We start from the raw sequence: 25,109 nt of genomic DNA, 5'->3' as shown, positions 1-25,109 counted from the left end.
AGCAACTCTAACATCATTTTTAAATTTTAATTATATTACAGTACTGAACATTGCATGTGTTCTGGTGAAAGTTTTTCACATTATCCTTTACGAACGAAAGAAACCTTGTGATCATGCACTTCAAAATGGCATTCGTCCAAAAAAAAAGCAATTTCTTCCAGTCACTCATAATCCAGTCCCAATGACATTTTGCCCACATGCTTTCTTAAACATGATTTTTGGAAGAAACTGTTTTTCAATGGCCTACAAGCTTTTCCTCCAGATTTAAGCAGTCTGCGACACACTGTTGTAACTTGGACATCCACTCTACTTGACAATAAATCACGTGTTAAATCAACAGCAGTCAGTCTGGGGTTCTGTTTGCTTTTTCTAATAAGAATTCATCCTGCAACGAGGTCTGGAAAAGTATGCATCTTGTTCGGATTAATTTGCATGCTACTGTACTATTGTCATCACCCAACAGGGATGACAAACAGCCGGAAAGGTTAAAAGTCTGCCAGAGGTAAGCAAGATCGGCACATTCAACGAGAACATGCCAAATACTTACAAAAAAATTTACAAACACAACACAAAAAAGGGTCCTGCCCCTGCAGCAAATGACCATGGGTTGGATGGCTATGTATAATATGCATTCTGGTCAGAAGAACTTCTTCTCGGCGAGAGGGACAGGACAAGGAATCCCACTTGGCCTGCCAAGTGACAAGAAGGGAACAACAAAGCAAATTCTGCAGGTCGCTAGCTGGCAAAAGGTGGACGAAAACATTGCCATCTGCATCAGCAGACTATGGGGCAGCTTCATATGCTTCGTTCCCCTGAATGCCTGCCAACGTGGCTAGGGACCCAACAGAAGCATACATTGGCACTAGCAGTTGAAGACACAAGCCATCTAAAAATGCGTCGGTCTACTGGATACCAGGAATATGGCGAATACAGAGTCTGTAACATGCTGGTCGAATCACTGCACACAAGGACTTTCATCAGACCATTGACGTCTGCCAAGTCCAGTGCCTTTAGAATGGCATACAACTCTGCCGTATAGATGGAACAGGCAGGATATAGAGAGTAACTGGAATTTTGAGAATCAAGGATGAAGGCGCAACCCACTGATTCGATTGTCTTGGAAGAATCCGTATAAAATACATTAAAATTGGGGTGCTACGTGCGAAGCTCTAAAACCTGCTGCTGGTGTTTGTGCCATTTGAAGGGCAGTCAGAGAACAATCGATGGAATGTGCAGGAAACTTCCAGGTCGGGAGAGGAAGAATGAGTGGAGAGATGTCAGGAAGATCACTGTCAACACGACAGGATCTCGCCTGCACGAACACCAAATGGTCTAGTAACACTAGGATGGAGTCAGTACCTTGCCAGCCTACTATTGTCTGAGACAGTGATCACATCACCCCCACTCACGACCCGATCAAGGAAGTGTGGGGCATTACCCCCACACCCCCTATACGCATTCATGGCGTGGTGCTAATCACAGGGGAGCACTTTACCTTTACTTTTTTTTACCCAAAGTAACAACTATGCAGGAGACTGTTTTGGATTCAAAATGACATTGTCATCTACATGAAAAGTGAGATGTCCTGACTCACATGAGGATGGTATTGGTATTTGATGCCTCCCACAGCATTGGCAGCATGTTGTGAACACTCTGGGGAACTAGTGTAACTAATTTGAGCATTCATAGAGCAATTTGTGTACATTTGCTTTTATACTGCCTGTGTAACCTTGTGGGTAAAACACATTTTCTCTTATTTTTTATGGCACATCTCCACCAACCCTTGGTACAAATGATTTGCATTGTTTATACAGTGTCCTGCTTTATTTGGAATAATTGTGCCAGTCCTGCATTCTTGAAAAAAAAAACAGTTGTCATGATTTATGCCCAAGCACTCATACTTTGATGTATACCAGTTTCCATTTTACAGAAATGCAACTTCAGTTAATCAGACGGTTCAATCCATAGCAGTAGGAGATTTTCAAGTGTGTGCCATTCTGACCTTTTAGAAATGACCTGTTTTCTCATATTTTAATTATAGGACATGGGTGTACAAAGAACAGGCCTCAAATTTAAATATTTATACCCCAAACGGAACATGAAAGATCATAAGTACATTATTCAATATATGAAGGCACCTAAACACATGGTCATGAAATTAGGTGGGTGAAAGAAGTTCATGCAGAGCACAACCCCATGTATTTGGAGGTTTAAGAGAATGAAAGGTCTCATGGTAGAGGTTTTTTTTAATCCTAGTGATACAAACTGACAGTATTTGCTCGAAACATCAGGGATGATGACTGTATGCCCAAAACAGAGGTCAGTCTGACACTCAAACTAGGCAATGCAGCCCCAGGATGTTGCCACACAGTGAGTGGGAACCAGTGAGTTTTGTGCTACTCTTTTATTGCTTTTCCCACAAGTGGCACCAGCGCAATTCTGCCCAGCAACCTCTTTTCATGGCTGTGCATTTAGATGATTTACATGTGTCTTGCTCACTAGATCTGGTTCAGATTCTAGCAGTATTGAAAGGAGAGCCTGCACACAAACACAGTATTCAAATGAAAAATAATATTTAATAATATTTGCCTTGTACGGTGACAACATGAATAAATTTGTAAGAACTCTTTCATCAACCATCTAATTACAATGATCAGACTGTAAGAATGTAATAAGTGCAGTGGAAGAGATCAAAGAAGTATATACTAAAAATTGCATTGTGAAATTTCAAATACATTTAGCAATACAACTCACCTTATATTCGAATGAACAGCTTCATTTTGAATTGATTCAGGCAATTTAGAAAGCTCTGCCATTAGCTCCTTTTTCAAACTCTCAAATGTCTCCAATATTTCCACATCTGTAAGATTCTGGTAATCATCCATTTTTGTTCACAATTTACAGTTGTATCTTCAATGCATGCAAATATCTGTCAAGAACAAAGAAATAAATGCATAAAATTAAAAATGGATTTAAGTATTATTCATACAACATTTTCTTATTAGTCTCATTTCAGTTAATCAGAGGTTTTAACCCTTAACAGCCAAGTTTTGAATGAGCAGTGCAGAAATAAGAAATAAGAAAAAAAAACGAAATTATTTACTCTAGCCAGTTGTTCTCTTTTCTCAAAGAATTTGGACCTTGGATGAATGCAAATTTGTACCATTTAGTTAAAATAACAAGCTGCGTATCTGTATGACTCGCACTTGAGGTCTTGCCATCATTGGAAGAGACATGCGTATTGTGTTGTGAAATAATTTACTTATCACTAGAGCCCGGATTTATAAGCAAAATGCATATTCTTTTCCAGACTTCTAATGGTAAGAAGAAAGGTTATACTTCATATTACATACCTTGATGAGCTATTTAACTAAAGTTGAAAGTGCTTATAAATGCTTATTTCTGCAGGAAATGGTTATGCTTGCTTATTTTATGATTTTGGTTTAAAATAGCATATTTTACTAAATCTGTCATATTTCAATCACACTACGGCATTGGGATGACGAGATCAATGCTTCTAAATAGCCACATGAGAGAAACGGCATCCTAGAAAAGATACAGTCCATCCATAATCATTTTTCCAAATTACCTGATATTATAACACAGTTGAAAGCTCGAAATAATACATTGCAACATTCACTTTCTCTTATTGATGAAATTTCAGTAACGTTGTCTTCAGATACTCACGGTGTTGGTAAAATTGTGTCCGACAAGCTGAGTCAGGAATTACTGAAAAATCCCGGTTACAAAACACTGTGGCAAATTTATAAAAAGATTTCTGGTGAAGAAACAGATATTGAAGATGAATTCACCGAAGAAGAACTGTGGTGTTTTTCACATGCACCTGTGATGTCATGCTATGTGGAAAGAACATTTTCACTGTACAAATTATTCTTCACTGACAGACGCAGGAGCTTCACACAAGAAAATCTCAGGATGACATACCTTCCTTACATACTTTAACAGCTTTGAATAAGTTAAGAGATCTAATAAACAAATATTTTTTTCAGATTTTCCTGTATTTGTTTATGCTTATTTTGGTGCTTAATTTTTAAATTTTTTGTGCTTATTAACTTGCTTATTTTCCTGTTTGATTGTGCTTATAAATCTGGGCTATACTTATCACTGTCTACGAGTGGGCAGGATTCAATACAATAAGATTTTTATTTGTGTGAATAAGTATGTAATGTGATTGAATCGGCATTAAAGTATTGGACATTTTAATTTAAACATCATTGAATTTTACTAGGAATGAAATGTACACTTCGCAACATCTTATTTGACCGCCCAGAAAAATTTCAAAGTCCGAAATTCGTAAATTTGGCAGCATAGCGCTTCAGAGCCAACTAAGAGTAGCCAACTTTGCAACATTTCCTCTTCCTGAATGAAAACGCTTGTGATGTTTTTTCATTCTTTCACATTCCATAAAGTAAAGATACCCTAAAGCAGTAATCAAATATATGAGTAGACAAAAAAATGTTAAGTAGAAATACGAATGTTGAAAATATTTCAAGATTCTTCGTTCTGAATTTGTAAATAGGAAAATGTATGTGCATTGTGAAACACTGAACAGGTTCTCAACCACCTGGAAACAATTGCGGTCACATTTGAATGCAAGAAAGCAAATTTATGATGATTTTATACAAAATGTTTAGTAAAGCCAAATTGCACAACACCAAACGATTCTGCAAAGTGTGTCTTTTAATTGGTTCTTGGCGAAAAATGGTTCGAAACTCCAGCACAATGTTGCTTCAACTGAGATTAACGTGTTTTTCTGAGCTTTCTGTTAGCAATCTCCTGGAGTAGTTGGTTAGATAACAGCACTTTCGTTTTTTTACTGTTTTCGTCAAGATCTAAACATTGTAGGTTCAAATCCCACCCATTCCTTATTATTTTTTTTTCCTTTTTATTTACCGAGTACGAAGTGTTCTAATAACGTAATATAATATTATATGATATTACTGTAAATATTTATGCAATGCATGCTCAGTGGCGGCGATTGGGTTTCAAAACTGATGGGGCAAGTTGGGGGAGGGGGAGGGCAAGGACAGTTTCTTTCCCTTTCTAGATAATGTTTAGCATAGTGCTGGGTCATCTGCCCGTCCACACTCCATAATCGTCGCCCCTGTGCATGCATCAAGTAATGCTTCTACTAATGTTTTTAATCTTTCAGTGATTGGCAGGATTTTAGGAAATACTTTTCCATTCATTCAGCTGTTATAAGTTAACACATATTAAAAACTTACATGTCAACTTTCTGCATCCGGAAATGCTGGACATAAATCGCATAAATATCAACGGAAATATCCAAGAAACGTAGATAAGCATTCTCGTCCAAAGCCATTTACTTCCCGAAAAAGATTTTGCAAAGAAGTAGGTTTGAACCGATGACCTTTCATTCCATAAGCAAACGATCCCCCTATACCACACGGTTCATTTTATTTTATGCACTCGGTTCGGATCCCACTTTAAACTGTAGGTCCAGTCCCGATTAGCCTTACTATGCATAAAGTTGACTTAAAACACCAAATCAACCAATTTATCTCCTTTCAGAGTGGGCCTTCTATGATACTGCCAGCATCCGAAAATACAGTTCTGCTTCGCATATACCAGAGTGTAATTGAATTTAATATTGTGACTAATTTTACTTTAAAACTACAGATTAAAGCAATAATAGTGTCCAGAAAAAGAACCTCAAAGTAGATCTTCTTCATTGCCAAACATTTCAGTTAAGAATAATATTATGCTTGTCCATTGACCGTATTTTCGATTCATGGTGAATTTGCTAAAAGGACCATGTCAAGAAATCTAAATATGTAAGTTTTACTAGTAAATGAATTTAAAATGCACGAAACAGGAAACAACAGGGGAGGAGAAAAATAAACTTCAAAAATAAGTAAAAATGTAACAAAAACTGTTAAAAATACTGACAAATAAACTAAAAGTAAAAAAAGGCTGAAAAATGCAAAAAAAAAATGTAAAATAGGAAGTGTTTTCCGGCTCTAACTGAAGGGAAACGGACATGATATCAGGTATAGCATTGTTTTTAAGGGTCAGAAAAAAAGTTCATTTTTCATCAACTTCCGGATCCTAATTAGTAATTATGACCATTGAAAATTTGGAGGTAGCTTACTTAAAATTTTCTTGATGAGGGATCATACGTCCCATATCTCCACTTCATAATAAAGAAAAACATCAAGTTCATATTTCGAAAATGACTTGGAGTTTTCCACCACGAAAATGTGTTTTTCATAGTTTTAAGTTCGTTAGTATTATCTTTCATGGTTTCCATTGTATTAAATTCACACATATTTTATATTTCATGCGTTCCTCTCTCTTTTCATACAGTTTTTGGAAAAAAGCTGAAGTTTCTTGTCAAACGGGGACTCCTTTTCGCTCTCCTGTTCCTACTTTAAACAAACAACAAAATACTTCGAAACTAAATTATTGCTTGTTCAAAACAAGGAACTTTTACACAATTTACAAAATATGACAAAACGCCAATAGACATGTTCATCATTTTTCCCTTTCGACGTTTCTCGATTTTATCTGAATTCGCTTCCTCATGAAAATTGCCATGAGGCAATTATAGATATGACATTAGGGGGAATTAGTTTCTTCAAACTGGTAGCAAATTTTAACATGAGCTACCTGGAGAAGAGGTAGCGCGCTTGATTCGTACGAGGGAGGTCGTAGGTTCGATTCTCCACCTAAGCAGGATTTTTTTCAGGAGTATATCATTGGGTGTAAAGTTTATCCACCGTGCTAAGAAGTTAACATTGGTCTCTGTATTTCACGAGAGGAAAGGAAATAGTAAGAGAAAGTTATTTTGATGATAGGAGGAAGTCACATGCCACGTGGAATGCACAGAATCAAGTTACATAGAGCTAAGTCAGTAATGGTGGTATCGAATATTGCAAAGTTAGTGCAAAAAGTTTGTTATATCTGATACTTGTACTTTCTGTTCAAGGAAGACAAACATTTTAGATACAAAGCAGTGAGGAATTAACGATCATTATGAAGTTTTGAATTTTTTGTTTGTCACTCACTATATAAATACTTATTAGTAGTTTCTTATCAAATCGGCCTTCGTTACAATAACAATTTATTTATGTTAATTAGCGATTTACTATTATTTTTAGACGCATGGTAAGATGGTGGTGAGGGGATTGACAATAGTCATTACGAAGGAACAGACATAAAGTTACCAATCTTAGAAACTTCAACTCATTAAACGCTCTCCTTCGTTACAGCACTGCACTACATCACTACTTAACATAACTGTATATCTTTTTTTAGTATATCAAAATCAAATAATCAATAATTTAGGTGTCAGTGAAGAACAAACAATACATAACTTAAATAACATTACATTTTGCATCCTGAATACATATATGTGATTTATGAATTAATCATGATGTGTGTGTTAACACAACATATGAACAATAACTAAAAATAAGTTTTAACTTTAAATCCTAGAAATCTTCAACTTCTAGGGGGAATATGCGCAGAAGGGACATCCCTCAAGTGTGCATCTAATTCATTTTTTTAAATATTCTAATATCAACGGTATCTGTTTAGCAAACAAAGAAAAAGAAAAAAAAAGAAAAAGGAGAGGGTGGGATTTGAACCCGCAACCTTTCACGCTTGATGAAAAATAAGGATAGCAACACCTAACCAACTGCTCTAAGTTAACTTAATGACGCTATACCCTTAAAAACATGTTGACGTATATGAAGACTCCCACCTTCCTGTGTTTCAAGCACATTTTCTCGACAAGTCATGTAAAATATATGTTTTTGAGAACTGTTCGATATTATGCAAGGTGTTGTAAATAAAATGTCGCATAAACTCCTCACGAATTTGCTCCTTTCTGCACAAACTTGATGGCAATTCCTCCAGGTGGAGAAAAACTCTATTCAGTGTTTCAAACGCCCCAAATTTCAAGTCGATCAAGCAGAATCGTAAATATCCCTCAAGGTTCTTTTTCCAATTTATTATTTCTGTTTGATTGCGTATTATAATAGCGGTTTATAGTTTCTAAGTTCATGGAAAGTGTTAAATTGAAAACCTATCACCGGAGCGATTTTCGTCTAGTGGAAGGACCTACTCAAAGTTGGCTACTCTCACCTGGATCTGATGTGCAATGTTGCTAAGTTTACGATTTCGGGACTTAGAATTCTTTTGGGGCGGTAAAATAAGATGTTGCGAAGTGTACAATTCGGTGTCTGCTTGCTTTCACTTCTGAAGGAATGCAGATCATCTTAACCCATTCACCTACAAATTTTCGGAATTGAAATTTGCTCTGGAACCACATTTAAATGGTCGCTGCTTGCCATTTTTGAACTATTTTTAATATATACATTTACTGAAATATATAAATGTACTGTTTCCATTGACGTAAAAATGTTGCATTTATGAAGTAAAATAGCAAAAAATGTTTTTATTTCATCTTTATTCACATTAAACCATTTTGACACACTGTTCCTTTGAAGCTACATTGCTTATATTCTTGGTTGCTTAACTGTTTGTTTCTTTCATGAAAACGTCAAAGAGAGAGGGTTCATGAATTCGAATAATATGTCAAGTTCACTGGGGCCGCTATCTTGAAATTTCTGCCGGCTCTTGTGGCGAAGTGGTTAGCACATCATGCTGCAATGCCAGGAGTCCCAGGTTTGAATCCCGGCCTGGGCATGGATGTTTGTGAGTGTCCATTCATTAATTTCATCATATCATCACTCATTCCCATCTCTGCATTTAGCCAAAAGTGGCACAAAAGCGAAGTAAAATAAAACAAATCAAATCATGAGAAACCCCACTATCAGCTATAAAGTATATTTTGGGCACATTATTTGAGGATGTCCACTTCCAGTCACTTACATATTTTGACGTCTCCTTGCATTTTGCCAGCACTGTTTAGAATAGAATAGAAGAGAATGGTCTTTATTTAAGCAGGCATGTTTCGGCCTCGTGGGCCGTTCTTACAACCAACCCTTGTCAAAGATACAATAAATGAACAAAAACAGAAAAAAACACATTGATCATGAATTCATGATAATACAATAAAGATAATATAAAGATTATACAATAATAAAATTATACATTGAATTGATAAGTATAAAAGATAAGTAATAAGTCTTCAGTAGTTCATTGTGTGTGCAGGGGGGGGGGGGTGTTAGGTATGCATTGTGTGATGTGTAAGTGCAGGTGCAATTGTTTACACATGAAGGTTAATGTAGTTGTTGGGACAATAGTAAGTTCTTTAGTTGTTTCTTAAAACTTTGATGGCAAATAATGTTAGTCAATGGTGCAGGCAGTTTGTTCCATTCCCTTATCCCTGTAACAATGAAGGACTTGTTATAGGTGGTGGTTTTATGTTTGGGGATTTTTAGATTGTGTTTCTTGTGGATATTATGTTCGCCCGAAGTTCTACGAGAGCAGATCGTATCAAATAAGTATTTTGTGCATCAAGGCGAGTGTTAAGTATTTTCTTCTATTGTTAATGTTTAGCCAAGAAAGTTTCTTTAAGTAGGATGATACATGTTCTTTTCTTTTTAGGTTAAATATGAAACGTATACAACAGTTCTGAATTTTTTGAAGTTTATAGTTCAGGCCTGGGAGATATTACTGTACACTGGAGCAAAATAGTCTAGTGTACATAGAATGAGTGCTTCCATAAGGCAATCTTTAATATTAGCGTCCAGAGTATGTTTTAAATAATACAAAGATTTAAGTTTCCCCATACAGCTTTTCACAATACATTCTACTTGTGCCTCCCAATTTAAGTGTCTATCGAACACAATCCCCAAGTTTTTGCATGTATCCACTTCGGTTAGCGGTATACTGCCGAGAGTTGGAGAAGAAGGTGCTTTCTTGTGAAGTTTTTTAAGTGTACCATGAGTTCCTATGATCATGAAGCAAGATTTCGTTGGATTTAATTGAAGGGAGTTCATCCGTGACCAATTTGTTATAGCATCAAGGTCGAATTGGAGTTTGGTCATGGCATTATCGTAGTTTTCTGTATTACACTGAATATAGATTTGAGAATCGTCAGCACACTGATGGTAGTGGCAATTTTGGACAGCACGGTCGAAATCAGCTATGTAAATCATAGATAGTAGTGGACCTAATATACTTCCTTGAGGGATGCCTTGTTGAACAGCTGACCATTTAGAGTACGTAACTTCCAGTTCCTGATATTTCACACGTTGTTTTCTGTTGCCTAAACATGAACGAAACCAATTTAACACGATTCCGGTAACGCCATAGTGATACAGTTTGGCCAATAACAATTCATGATTGATCGAGTTGAACGCTCTTGAATAGTCCAACAAGACCAACAGTGAAACTTTATTTTCATCTATTCCTTTACTTATATTGTCTATGATATCTACCAGTGCAGTGGAAGTACTATGCAGTTTTCTAAAACCAGATTGAAAGTGTGGTAGGAAACCTTGAATATGTGGAAGTATTTGTCCATAAATTACCTTTTCAAGTATTTTGGACATTGCAGATAGAATGCTAATGGGCCTTAGGTCTTTAATTTCTGTGGGGTTGGATTTTTCCAATCTTGAAGGAACCAAACTTTTGGAAAGGGAAAGATTAATAATGTGCATAAGAGCTTCTAAGCAAAAGGGGATGCAATGTTGTAAAACAGTTAGGTTTATGCCATCATAACCGCACGCGTTTGATTTCATTTTGTTTATTATTTTACATACTTGTTCGCTACTTACTGGGGTAAAAATTAACGGGTCATTGTTGGGTTGCTGGAGATAAGTGTTAATTTCATCAATCACCGCTGCATTGCTATCTGAGGGTGCATTTGGGTTAACAAAAAACTTGTTCACTGCATCAGGCTGCAATGTATATGAAGAGAGCACATTAATCTTTCTATTTGGTAAAAGTCCCTGGCTTCTGAGGTTAGACCATAAGTTCTAACCTTTTTTTATATTCATATTTACAGTTTTGTAATAGTGCTTAAATTTTGTGTTTCTCACTGCTTTTTTGGCTCTGTTTCTAAAGAAATTGTATGATAGGAGAGCGTCTGGGTCTCCTGTATTTACGTACCTCAGATGAAAGTAGTCGCGCAACTTCCAGAATTCCCTTACTAGATTTGAAATCCAGGGGGCGGGAGGTTTGGTTACACGATTTTTTTGCTGGGGAGAATGCTTACCTATTAACCTGATAACGTTATCATTCAAGGCCTCCACCACTGTGTCTACGTCGTAGTTTTTTTCGATTTTACACCATTCCACATTTTCCACGTCTTTTCGAAACTTGTCCAAGTCGATTGTTTTGAAATTTCTAATTTTCATAAATTTTTGAAACTGTTTTGGTGCATACAGGTCAAATATGGAGTATGTTATATGGTGATCTGTAATTCCAGGAAACTCGCTCTGCCCAATTTGCTTTACAATTAAATCTTGTGAACAAAGGATTAAATCAATTAATGACTTTGAACTCGCTGTCACTCTGGTTGGTTTGGTAATTAATTGCTTCCCGTGAACTTTATTGATTATACTCTGAAGGAGTCGAGTGCTGCTTTCATTATTTCTTAACATGTTGATATTCCAGTCGCCTAACGCAATGAAGTAATAGTAATTTAAGTATAGGTGTTGGAGAATATCAGCTACGTGGCAGATGTGAGTATATGTGGGTTTATATGCTACCAAAATTCCAATCTTTTTCCTATCGATAGTTAATTCGATTACAAGGGACTCTACTCCGATATCATTATTAACAAACCCGTCTAAAAATTTCCATTTAAGCGATTTGGATATGTATAGGCATACACCACCTGTAGATATGTTTAATCTATCTTGTCGAACTAATGTGTAATTTTCGATGTCTATCATATTATTACTTATGTTCGGTTTTAACCAGCTTTCTGTAATTGCAATCAGGTGAAAGTTTAAGTCCGATATTATTTGTCTAAATTCATCTATGGAATTTAGTAAAACTTGAATATTTAGATGACATAATTTAAAGCCATTTTCAGATTTATTTAATTCAGCTTCTTTATGTTGTAATTACTTTGGTGGATATTAATGGGAGACTCTTCAAAGTAACTGGAGTGAATTTTGATTGGGAGTGGCGTTACTGCACCATTGACTACATTGGTAGGGTCATTTATATTTATTGTTTCCTCCACTGTTGGTCATGGAGTATATATAGTCCCGAGTGTGAATTACATAAGGCAATAGCAATGGAAATGTGCATACGTATAACACTTAATTTTAAAAAACAGGTGCTAGTTTTCATAGTGACTTAATACCTACAATAAAACAAATTAAAATATTAAAAATAAAATGTAAAGAATAAAAAAATTAAAAATAATAAAAATGGAAAAAGAGTATAAAATGAGAGTACTAGCACAAAAGAAAAAAATGAAATTATTTGTTGATAACTAAAAATGGGAGAACTAAAAATTGGTGAGCCTGCATATATGCTGGCGTGAATTGGAATAGTAGCTGAGGGCTGAGGGTTGTAGGTTGTTTACATTTTACAGTCTATTATGTTACAGGTTCTTGCCCTTCTTTTGCCACCGTTGAGGAATGCAGAGTCTTGCATGCTTTGTGAGGTTCTGCACGGAATATTCTCCTTCGCTCCCCTCCCCTCTACCTTTGACCAGCCACAGACAGCTGCCCGTACGTCCTTGACGGGGGAAGCGGTTCCAAAAATAGACACACCCCCGTTAGGAGGGGAGTTTGGCGAAGCAGGGCAGCGTTACTTTCTGCTGAACTTTGCAATGTCCTCCGAGTCACTAATCCTAACCACGTTTCCATTGTGTAGGGCAAGTACATTCCCATCGGTTGTCCACACTCTTTCGAATATTTTACTTAGTCTTACCTTGTGCAAAAGATTCAGATTTGTTTTCGTGAGGTTTTCAGTGATGAAGATGCCTGTCCCTGTAGTCTTGAGGTTCTTTTTGTTTTGTAGACCAAGTCTCTCTAGGCGTAGGTGACAAAGCATGCAATGTCGGCCGCGGTTTTCCATCATGTCGCAGCACTTCCAGTCAGTGAACATGAAAGAACACATCTTGAGGCACTTTCACTTTCAACTGCTCATTGATTACCTTTGACACCATCACTTCACACTTTTCACACTCATTTTCAATGATGCCATGGAAAACAAGGTTCAGGCAACAATCATACTGCTCCAGGGAATTTAAATCCTTCCGCACCTTCTTCACCTGTTTAAGTTGGGAGATTTTCATGTCGAGATCGCTTTTTACTTCATGGATCGCATCCTCCACGGCAGTTTTGATGATGGTGGTCAGCACTGGTTTGATTTCTTTCAGCACTGCATCACTTGCAAAAGCCAGGGCGATGCGTCTGTCGAGGTCTGCGAACTGCTGGTTCAGTTCCTTCGCTATTGCTGTGGAGATGGAGTTTTCAATGCACTGCCACTCAGCTTTGCTGAATCCCATTTTCCATGCAATACTGCTCTTAACACTGACAATTTTTACGAGAAAGTAAGTACTGTGACTCCAGTATTCCCTCCTTCATGCAAGCTCGAGTTGGTTAGATGGACCCTCTTACATGCGGTTCACAGCGGGCGACTCAAGCTGAAAGAGAGAGCTCTTCAGCACGTCCGAACCCTTCCAAGGTTCAGAAGGTCTTTTATTTCACGTGTATTTTCTTCATGTTCAGAATGCAAATTTTCATCGTCACTTTTCTTTTCATTTCCCTCATCACTTTCAGAAAAAGAATTCACGCCTAGCAACAAAAGAGTCAGAGTCATTCCATGCGAAATCAACACAGATATGTGCAATTTTGAACCCAACCATTTCAGATTTTCATGAAATTGGGTGAACTGAAACTATGCATGGAACTCAGTAACTGAAAAGTTTTGAGTCTCATGCATCTTGTATTTGTCAAATTATTTAAGGTCAAAGTTTGAACAAATTGCACTTTCTGAGCTCATTTAGCTATCCTAAATGTGATGTAACTCTGCTCCTATCTGGCCTAGGAAGCTCAAATAAAGTTTATTGTGTAGAGAATGGAAGAAGCTTTCAAATCATATGTAACAAGCCTACCATTAGACAAGAATAAAATATTGTCCCGTGACCTTGACTTTGACCTTGAAAATCTAAAAACATGCCATCGCCAAAAAATGCGAAAAAAATATATATTTGGCACACTATGCTATACTCTAAAACATATGAAAAATCAAGCTGGGACTGAGATGGGATCAGATGATACAAAATAATATGTAAAACTATGTGAGTTATAAAAGCTACTAGTGTGAGTCAAAAGTCCCTTAACACCCCCCTATAAACGTAAAGGAGTTATGCTGGGTACAATTGATTATAATAGAAATATGTTGGCCCAAGGGGGAACCATAGTTGTGGATGTCAAACGGAGGTCCGCCATATTGTTGGCTGCTATATTGAATTCAACTCAAGCATTTTCAATGGGAAGGTGGTGATGTAATATATCAAATCAGGCTAGAATTTCATGATAAATGCAGTGGCAAAGGTTTCTGCAATGTATCTTTAACCAGAAAGAAAGTAATGAATACATATTCTTCTTTCCGAAACAAAGCATTAGAATGCCTCTAACGTGTTAGGAACGCATTGAGATCACATTGGCGTCTAGGGAGATCAGTTTACATTCCATTGCACATGATTTTAATGAGCCACATTCTCCAAAGAGTTGAATATTGTGGATGTTTAGCCTTGTAATCAATACCCGGTGGAGGCTCATAGTGGTTCGGATCCCACTTTAAACTGTAGGTCCAGTCCCGATTAGCCTTACTGTGAAAAAAGTGGACTTAAAACACCAACTGAAAAAACAACGAAGAAGAACATAGTGAATGGTGTCTCAAACAATTGCAATGTGTTGCTTTGTTTGAAATGAAAAGTCCTTCACAGTAACGAGGATAATTTTATGTTCACATTGAAATTAATGAGAATAATATGCAATACATGTGACCTGATATTCTACATTATACAGATTCCAGCCAAATTTCTGGTGCTGGTAATGGTATGGTATGGTGCATGTAGAATGGGATTGGTTGGTTCATTTTCAACGAGGGATCCTTAAATGGTGAGGGCTACTTGGATTTGTTAAGTCATCATGTTCTTTATCCTTGCTTATGGAATATGGTACTTTTCCAGTATTTTTCAAAAGAACAGTGATATGGTCCAAGTATTAAGCATATGACTACAAGGTTTGGTCTTCACGTCTCGAAGAAGAGAAACCATACACAGATACATACTGCGTATAATCTTTCTGTATCAGGATTCATTGTACATGAATATTCCAGACATAAGTCCAGTTTCAATTAAATATGTTGTTTGTTCACGGTCTGGTTTTTATCTTGTGCAACTTACACTAACCTGCATTATAATATATCCTTCACTCGAATCTATCAATTTGGACAGGATTTGAAGGATTCTAGTCATATCGTCAGGATGATTTTATGACTTTATCCGCATGTGATAGTGACAAGTAAGATTGCTAGTGGCAAATCAACAAGATGGTGTCTTAGAGGTAACATTTAAGTTTGCTAATTTTATTCATGCTTATTCAAAAGCAAGTCAGTTACACATCGTAAATTTCATACATTTGAGTAAAGCAAGTTTCAGTTACACATCGTAAATTTCATACATTTGAGTAATTTCTATCAGTTACTGTAATTTGAAACTTCAACAGAATGGCTCTCAACATTACATTCAGGGAATTTGTTGAAGAAAATGAAGATGTAGAGAATTATTTCATGCATTTGGCATGAATGTGGCAAATGAAAGAAAAGCTGCAATTCTATTAGCAGTTATTGGTCCTAAGTATTTCCAAATACTTCGCAATATTACGGCTACTGAAATGCCACATAATCTATCATATGCTGTCATTCTCAACAAAATGCTTCAGCACTTCAAGCCCAAAACCAACAAGTTTACAGAGAGGTTCAAGTTTCAAAAATGCATTCAATCTCAAGGAGAATAAGTTACTCAATTCGCAGTGAGAATCAAACAACAAGCAGCCAAATGTGTGTACGAGCAGTATTTCGATGAGGCACTTGTTGAACAATTCCTCGATGGTGTACAGTCAGGCAGTACTTGAAAAAGATTATTATCTGAAAGTCATCTTTCGTTTGCTAAATGTCAAGTGATTGCTTTTCATCGTGAGTTATTAGAACGAGAAGTTAAATTATTCTCGATTGACTGTTTTGTTGTGTTTTAGTTCACTTTCAGTGCCACTTTTGACTAATTTGCGAAGATGGGATGAGTGATGACATGATGAAATTGATGAATACACACTCACAAACATCCATGCCCATGCTGGGATTCGAACAAGGGACCCCTAAATTATTCTCGAATAAGTACAATGCAGATTCTGTGACTTTGGCACCAACTCAAGAAATTTGAAGTGGATCAATCCAGATCGTCACACAGGCCCTTTGACAAGTTCACGCTTTGGCAAAATCAGACAGAACAGCAACTCTGAAACTAAGAAATCAAAAGATACCAGGCAAAATTCTCACTTCCAGTGGAACAACTGCACCAAGAATCACCTACAAGATCTTTGTCTGGCAAGAAACGCAACTTGCAGCTACTGCAAACGACAAGGCCATTGGAATATATGATGTAGAAAGAAGCAGAAAGGAGAGATTGTTAATAGAACGTCCAATTCAACCTCACACAACACAACTTGAAATAATGGTTTAGATCATGACTTGCCTACGCTCAGCTTCAACCATTTCAACACTGATACTCTCAGTCATCATTCCACACTGGTTACTTCTACTCAACATGTTTTGGAGCAGCAATTCAGTATGGATAGCATCAATATAATTCTCCAAATCAATAAATGTACTGTTAAATGTGAAGTAGATACTGCTTCTAAATTCCAGCCTATGATTATGAGGTGTAAACAAAGGATACGTACGTGTTACAGCACAAGCATCTGTCAAACTACACTTAGAGAATAGGGATTATACTTTACCTGTTTTTCTCTGTCAGGATAAACTTTTATATCCATTGATCGATTGTACATGGTTGGACATTATTCAACCGTCTTGGAGAAGATTATTGGTTACCGCTAGTGTTCTTTCAACTAGCACCTTCAATTATACAGGAGGATTTAGGCATGCACATAGGTATTATTTATAAAAAGTGACTGGCAACAGTGATTACATTGCACCTGCACAGTAACATCAATTAGTCCATTGGTGACCCAACAATCATATTTTCACTGTCAATTGTTGATTATCTTGTGAGTTAGAGAGTGTTAAAATTGCTGCGTGATTACACAATTCCACCAGTTGAGACGTACATCTGTGATTCGATTTCTTAACGTAAAAGGTGATAATGCTGCTGAAATTTACTGAAAACTGTCTGAAGTGTAGGGTCCGAGTTGTAATGAGTGAAGGAAAAGTATGGCAAATGAGAAGAAGTTCAAGCAAAACTAAGATATGCAAAACACAACCAATGACATGGAATATTGCACTCAGGAGCTCTTCTTATCCATGACAACCCTAGACCATACACCGTGTCACTCACTATCCAGACGATTGAGATATTCGAATGGGAACTTTTTGATCACTCCTCATATAATCAGGACCTTGAACCTAGTGACTATCGTTTCTTTCAGCACCTCAACAATTTGAAGAAACTCAAGTGTTGAAAATGGCAATGTTAGATTGGCTGGTCTCCAAGGTAGTGAACTTCTATACAGAGGGCGTAAAAAGTTTGTTCTGCGGTAACAAAGGTGCTCGGCAAACGATAGTGAATATGTTGAGAAATGAAGTAGATATGTATGTGTTTGTAACCACTAAAGCAGTGTTACTACACTTCTTTTCTCGTTTCACATAATCAATCAGCCCTATCTTTTGAAATGTGCCTTGTACATTGAAGACCCCAAAACATAATTGTTCCTTTTCCATCTCCAGCCTTTTCATCAGAACAGTCAGATTGCACATATGCTCACTTCAGTAACACCATTCCCAACCTACAACAGAAGAGAGTTTTGAGGAGAAGACGATGAAAACAGCAAAGTGAAGTCTTGACATGCAATACTTACAAGCAAGAACTAGCGGCAAAATAGAAACTGGGTGCAGAGAAGAAAATGAAAACACAGAAGAGACGAAATGAACAAGACATGCAGGATGTTGGAATGATGAAACAAGGAAACACATCAGGCACTTCTACAATGGCAGCAAAGGAGGATGAAGATTACATACCACCTATGAAGAACACAAAACAGCTGCACTTCATTTTTGATCAGAAAAAACAACAGAATTCATAATTTGTAGCAATGCATTCAATGAAGAATGGGGTGCAATGTTTCTCTAGCAATGGTTGGGCGTACGTCTGATGTGCACATGAGGAAAACATTTTGTACTTTATTTGTGAACATTGCAAGAACATGCTAAACTGTATGTAAGTGCCTTGCTACTGCATTTTAGGTTCTCGGTATAATTACTTTATGTTTACAACTCATTTATACGCTAACACATAGACTGTCCAGTACTGGATGACAATTTTTGTTTTTCTTGAAATATTACTCTTTTTTCCTTTCTTTTTTTTCCAATCTTATTTGTACTTTCGTTTCCATTTTTCCACAATCATTCCCTGTTCTTAATAAAGGATCTTGAAGTACAAAACTCTTATTTTCAACTTATATTCCGCCTACTCATTTTCTAATTATTGTCAATGAACTTAAGGTGTCTGGTACTGCACGACTTTCATCTATAGCCTACAAAATATAGAAAATGAAGTTAAAAACAATGTTTGATTCATTTAGCTTATTTTACTTCACTTTTCTGTTACTTTTGGCTAATTGTGAAGATGGTGATGAGTGATGACATGATGAATGGACACTGACAAACACCCATGCCCAGGCTGCGATTCTAAACCTGGAACCCCTGGCATCGTAGCTAACCACTCCACCAAGGGGGCAGGCTTATAAACAATGGATTCCAAAACATAAAAATAAGTAAAAGAACTAACATAAACCCACAAAATATCTCTAAAAAAAAAAAAACAATTAATATATGACAGAGGTACTTACTAAATATTAAAATGGTCTGCGACCTCTCGCATCCATAGAGCTGACGCAACATCTCCCAGTCATGTTGAAACATGAGGAACAGACCATCACTAGGACAGGCAACAACTTATGCTGAAACTTCTGCATCAGTTAAACATTCACCTGCAAAATACCTTCATTATCAAAACATACAAATTTTGATTTACACACCCAACATTAAAAAGACATGGCTTAAGATTAACATTTACAACCAATTAAGTCTAATTTTATTCTGAGGACTGAACCTCAAGATACTATTTCTATGTTGTAAAAGTAAAGTAAAGTGTTCCCCTGTGCATAGCACCACGCCATGAAGGCGTATAGGGGGTGTGGGGGTAACGCCCCACACTTTCTTGATCCGGTCGTGAGTGGGGGTGATGTGATCAGCATCACGCCCCTGACCGCCTTTACCCCCCAGGGTTTCCCCCAGGTACCCATGTTATTCGACGCTGGGTGGGCGCCGGGGCCGCTTTCACCGTTAGAAAAGTTCCCGGATTTGAACCGGCCGGGGATCGAACCCGGGACCTTGAGCATGGTAGTCAGACGCGTTACCGACTGAGCCACCGCGGCCACGTTGACATGATTTATTGTTATTGTGCTTGATGGTACAGCATACCTCTTCAGGCAGGCCCAGTCATTACATATCGCTTATGAACATAAAAATTACATTTCTTAACTGACGAGAAGGATACATGCATTGTGGCATTTGAAAGTTGGCAGTACATTGGTACCTTCACTGTAATAAAAAACTACCCATTGTTTTACACAAAGACATACATATTTTGTTTTTTTAATTGAAACACAGAATTTCAAATAACACATTTTAATTTTCACTTTTCTGACTACCATACGAGAGACCCGGGTTCGATCCTCAGCGGAGGAGAACCAGGATATTTTCCACCTGTTCAAGCAGCTCCGGTGCTCACAAAGCATCATATAAAAGTGGGTAACTGGAGAAAACTCTGGTGAGTGAAGGTGGCCAGGGGCATGCTGCTGATCACATCACCCCTACCTTCAGCCATGATCAAGAGAGTGTCGGGCCCAAACTCCACATCCCCTACATGCCTTCATGGCATGGTATAAAGCACAGGGGAGCACTGTACTTCTTTACCACTTAGACATTCGGTTACCAATGACTTGAGTCATAATGGCACAGAGAAATTATACGAAAATTTTATTTTAAACAATTCCTACACATAACAATGGATTTCTTTTTTCTTTTCAGATGAATGAACACTTTACCATATTGTAAAGAAAAGAAACTTTTATTTCTGGAGAAACAACCATTTCTTTGAACAACTGGAAAAATAACCCACATGTGATAATATGAGTCTATATTTAATTGTAGATACAGTGAATCATATTACGTGACTAGTTTTTTCCTCGACAGGAGGACTGCCCAGTCAAGTCTGGTTCAAGGAAGATATAACAACAGCATGGTATTAAATTCTGGAAGTATATCTCAATCAGGAGTTCAGAGTTAAACAGACTGGATTTTAATAATCTGGACTAAATTAATAGCCTGCCCCAAACTGTGGCCATATCAGGTTTTAGGCTTTGGCCAAGGGACGCTTGCAGGTTCAAGTCTCCTGGGAGAAGTGTATCAACTTCTCTCCTGAGATTTCGGCCAGTGCATGAGACCAGTGGCCACCCACCATGATGAGGAAATTTGTGAGCTACGAATGAGTAGCATAACTCGGTCATGGAAACCTACAACAATGACTGGGTTTGTCATGTTGACCACATATCACTCTGCAACTGGTTGGACTGTCTTGCACCTTAATAGGTTGGAGTCAGGATGACAGTTGGTAGGAAAGACCTGTAGGAAGGGCAAGAGGAAGATTATGGGGGGATGGGGAATGTTGAGATGGACCTAACAGAAATTGGCAAGGATGGAAAAGATTGGATTGATGTTGCCCAGGATAGGGACAGATGCAAGATTTGGCCCAAGTTCCTTTTGTTTTATTGCAATTTGTGGTGTTTGCTTATAGCGATTATCATTTTTCCTTTATTTAAAATTTACTATTTGTATTATTGTTTATTCGCCTTTATATAACTTGGGGCAATCAGCGACGGTTTGCAGAGAATGATGGGCGCTAGCAGATGGGATTCATTTTGAGTTCTTCCATTTCTTTTATTTTATTTTATAAAATTTACTATTTGTACTATTGTATTTGCCTTTATATTAATTGGACAATCAGCGACTAGTGGCGGTTTGCCCAGATCGATGGACGCTAGCGGATGGGAGCTAGCCAAATTTTGAAAAAAAAAAAAATCGAAAGGGTTAAAGCAGTTTTGCTGCATAATGGTAATGTTCTAACTTCAATTTCAGTTGTCCATGTAGTTGACGTTAAGAAAACTTGAGAAAAAATGCAAGAAATTTTTCGGTGATGGTGAGAGAACTACATGGAATACATTTCGACAAGTGTGTCATAGTTTTGTGGAGAACAGGACAGCAATGATCTTTGAACAACTTGTGGAGAATCTTCTGACGTCATACCAGAAGATTGATTGGGAATTCATAGTATTACTTAATTGCTTTTTTTTCTTAGTGCTTTGCTGTTAGTGGTTCTTACTGTTCAAGGGATTTATTTCAGTAAAGAAAGGGTACTTGATCCTATACAACAGAAAAACATTCTTGTTGAGGATTCAGTAACCCTTTATTTCAACGCTGCCTGTAGGATTTGTGTGTGTGGTGGGGGAATTGTTTAAAGTAGAGGAAATATAACCTCCAGGCGTAGGGCAGAAAGTTGAAGCATAGAGTTATGATTTCCCCAGTTAAGTGAATTGTCATAAAGCATCACCAGTACTAAGTAAATTTGCATAGATGCTCAATCTGTCTTTCCCGCTATAATTTCAAAATTTGAATTGTATTAGCTAATTCTTCCCAGATATCTCGGGGGAGGGGGGAGGGCAAGTGACCCCTTGCCTCCATTTGCGGGTTCTCTTAATATATTTATCGGTAAATATTTACTATCACACAAACAGATTTCTTCATTTTTAAAGAAGAAACTACTTACGGTAATAAGTTCCTGTAGCATTGTCTAACATCTGGAACGTGTTTTCTGTCACGTGGGAATGTATCATAGCGGAAATTCATGTTTTTGTTGAAAATTAATTCTCCAACGCACAATAGCCTTTGGCACGTACACCTATGTAGATCATCGCGTGTCCTGCTTGTTTTTTGTCGATGTTCATTGGGTATGCAGTGTTTCCAACCAAAAATACAAACATAGTTAAAATCCATTGAACCATTCACGATAGCCCCAAGAAACATTACGTAGTTACACGAATTTTAACTATGTTTGCCTAACCTAACCTTACATAATGTGTCTTGGGGCTATTGTCAATGGTTTAACAGATTTTAACTATGTTTGTATTTTTTGGGTTAAGAAGGTTGGAAACACTGCATACCCAAAGGTTAAAAATTTACTATTCCTCAAACACATGTAACTTCTTTGCTTCATCATTTTTAACATTCGTACTTGCCTATCTGCTTCGCGGAACATTCTTTAAGGTGTATTCACATTTTTTTCATGAAAGTAATTTCAATTTTTCTCATTACGAATACTTCTTTCTTTTCGCTTTTTGGTAACACTTTACTATATGTGAGACATTTTTCTTCAAATTTACAGGAGAAAGTACTTAAGCGAATCATTTTCTGTAGCGTTGTTGATGTTCGGGAATGTAGTTTTGAACCATTTTAATGCAAATGCATGTGGTTTTCTATGAAAATCTCTTTCCGACGTGCTATTGCTGCTGCCGCCATTTGCTTTCTGCACGAGAGTACAATGTTGCGTGCGTTAGATACGTAAACACTGTAGTCAGTGTTTCAACCCACGCCGTGTTTTCGCTATAACATGATGTGTCGTGAAGTTGTTGCCCGGGTGTGGAAGATGCCATGGAATTTGTAATTCAACACGGAATCTTGAAAAAAGAAGTGGAATGCAGGACGTGGAAAGTTAAAATTAAAAGAATTCCGTGTATTTTCTTTAATCGAGAAAAAACGATGTTGTCCGTATGTGCTAAATTGAACGAAAGGAGTGCTGATGGCACCAAACCTAACAGGCCTAACCTAACCTAGTAGGCATACTTCGTCCCCGTAATGGTTCGTGGGGATATCGTGAATTTTTGGGCTAACGTCAATGGTTTTTTGGGGCTATCCGTGGATGGGTTTTGGGGCTAACGTCAATGGTTTAATAATTACTCTTTATGTCAAAAATTGAACTTTTTTTGGTGAAAACATTTTGTGAAGTGTTTTTAATGGGTTTTCTTAAAAAATTTAGTTATTTTTCGGTGAACAAGCTTGCAACACTGCATGCACACTCAAAATCGACAAAACACTGGCACAACGTGCGATCAACGGTAAGCTAGCGCCATATTGTGTGTGGAAATAAGTAAGAACAGTAAGTACTCGTAAATATAAGAAATATGCATTTTTTTCTTTAGAAATTCATTATTTCACCTAAATAAATGTTCAGCAATGCAGAATAGTACGTTAGCAATAGAATAGTACGTTAGCAATGTAAAAAACTGCAAAATAAATCATTGATAGGTGTCTCATGTATAGTAAAGTAGTACCGTCGATTTTCATTGGGTGGTAAAAATTTACTATAGTTCGGACACCTATAATTTCTGTCAGAACTATAGTAAATTAGGACAATGATTTCCAAAATTCTACGATAATTAGTCTTTGTGCTAGGATAAATCATGGTAATAATTAGATAGCCGGAGACACATTTCTTGAAATTTACAGGAGAAAAGACGAGAAAGTACTTATGCAATTGAGTTCTTGTGGACTTTCTGAAGCTGCTGAAATTGTTTTTTCGAATCGTACAACTTATTTGGCCTGTAAGTTAGGTATTTTTCGTCATTCATTCATCTCCGTTGCACGATAGCTCGTGCTACCATTACCGTCGACTACGTGAATCAAATGTTCCGTGCGTTAGATTACGTACCTCCTGTCAGTGCAGCAACCACGTGGTAGTTTTACAAGATGACGTGTGAGCGGGATTTTTTATTTCAATTTAATTTTCTATGTTTGCCTAACCTAACCTTCCGTGAATGGTTTGTGGATTAATAACAATCATTTTTCGGTTAACAACTGTTAGTGTAACAACCACGGGTAACACTTTACTATACCTGAGACAGATTTCTTCAAATTTACAGGAGAAAGTACTTACGCAAATCATTTTCTGTAGCGTTGTTGATGTTCGGGAATGTAATTTTGATTCATTTTAATGCGAATGCATGTGGTTTTGTACGAAAATCTATTTCCGACGCGCTATTGCTGCTGCCGCCATTTGCTTCCTGCATGAGAGCACAATACGCTCTCGTATTGTCCCTATATGCTAAATTGAACGAAAGGAGTGCTAATGGAACCAAACCTAACAGGCCTAACCTAACCTAGTAGGCATACCTCGTCCCCGTGATGGTTTGTGGGGCTATCGTGAATTTTTGGGCTAACGTCAATGGTTTTTCTGGCTCAAGGAACGATCAACGGTAAGTTATCGCCATGTTGTGTGTGGAAAACAAGAACAGTAAGTACTCGTAAATATAAGAAATATACATAACTTTCCTAACAAATTCAATTATTTCACCTTTAATAACGTGAGATGGCCACATCTCCTTTATACATGACATGTCGTCCTAAGTCCGTGAAATGAATGATACATTGTGTATGTAAAGGTTTATCTATATCTAGTTGAAAAATCACATTACTTACCATTGCTACTTGATTGAATCGGAAACCATGTCACAGATTAATAATAAACCGACGGCCGTTTCCAAACGTAAAGCGTTGTCATAGCAACCTCTCAGCCAATCATATCTTACTCTTGGCAGTGACAGTTGAATGCGTCTCAGCGCAATAATCCGCTCACCCCACCCTTCCATTCCTGCTTTTATTTTCTGCTAATAAATCGGGACATATCTCGTTAGGTCGTATTAATTATTTTATTTAAGTGCATAAAAATGTTCTACAAGGAAAAATACCATTGTTCAGTTAATGCATGTTACGTTTGAATGATTTCTGCATCTAAGTTACGAGATATACAGAATTAGTAGCCATAGGCG

At 37.2% G+C, this 25,109-nt stretch overlaps 1 protein-coding gene across 6 annotated transcripts in view; it reads right to left on the bottom strand.

Annotated features, from left to right (window-relative positions):
• LOC145997238 (uncharacterized) overlaps window positions 1-24,820 on the bottom strand; it is a 309,232-nt gene extending 284,412 nt beyond the window's left edge. For all 6 annotated transcript variants that reach the window (XM_083134059.1, XM_083134062.1, XM_083134058.1 and 3 more), the window contains exons 1-3: window positions 24,760-24,820; window positions 19,017-19,157; window positions 2,755-2,929 (exon numbers count right to left, since the gene is read on the bottom strand). In XM_083134059.1, the coding sequence (XP_082990185.1) occupies window positions 2,755-2,885 (131 nt within the window). In that variant the 5' untranslated portion in view covers window positions 2,886-2,929; window positions 19,017-19,157; window positions 24,760-24,820. The remainder of the gene's footprint in view (window positions 1-2,754; window positions 2,930-19,016; window positions 19,158-24,759) is intronic.
• Window positions 24,821-25,109: the final 289 nt, after the last annotated feature.

This window comes from Lepisma saccharinum, chromosome 13 (genome assembly GCF_977018435.1).
Source record: "Lepisma saccharinum chromosome 13, izLepSacc3.1, whole genome shotgun sequence".
Classification (NCBI taxonomy): Eukaryota; Metazoa; Arthropoda; class Insecta; order Zygentoma; family Lepismatidae; genus Lepisma; species Lepisma saccharinum.
The sequence above is the reverse complement of the archived record's forward strand: the minus strand, read 5'-3'. Positions and strand labels throughout refer to the sequence as shown.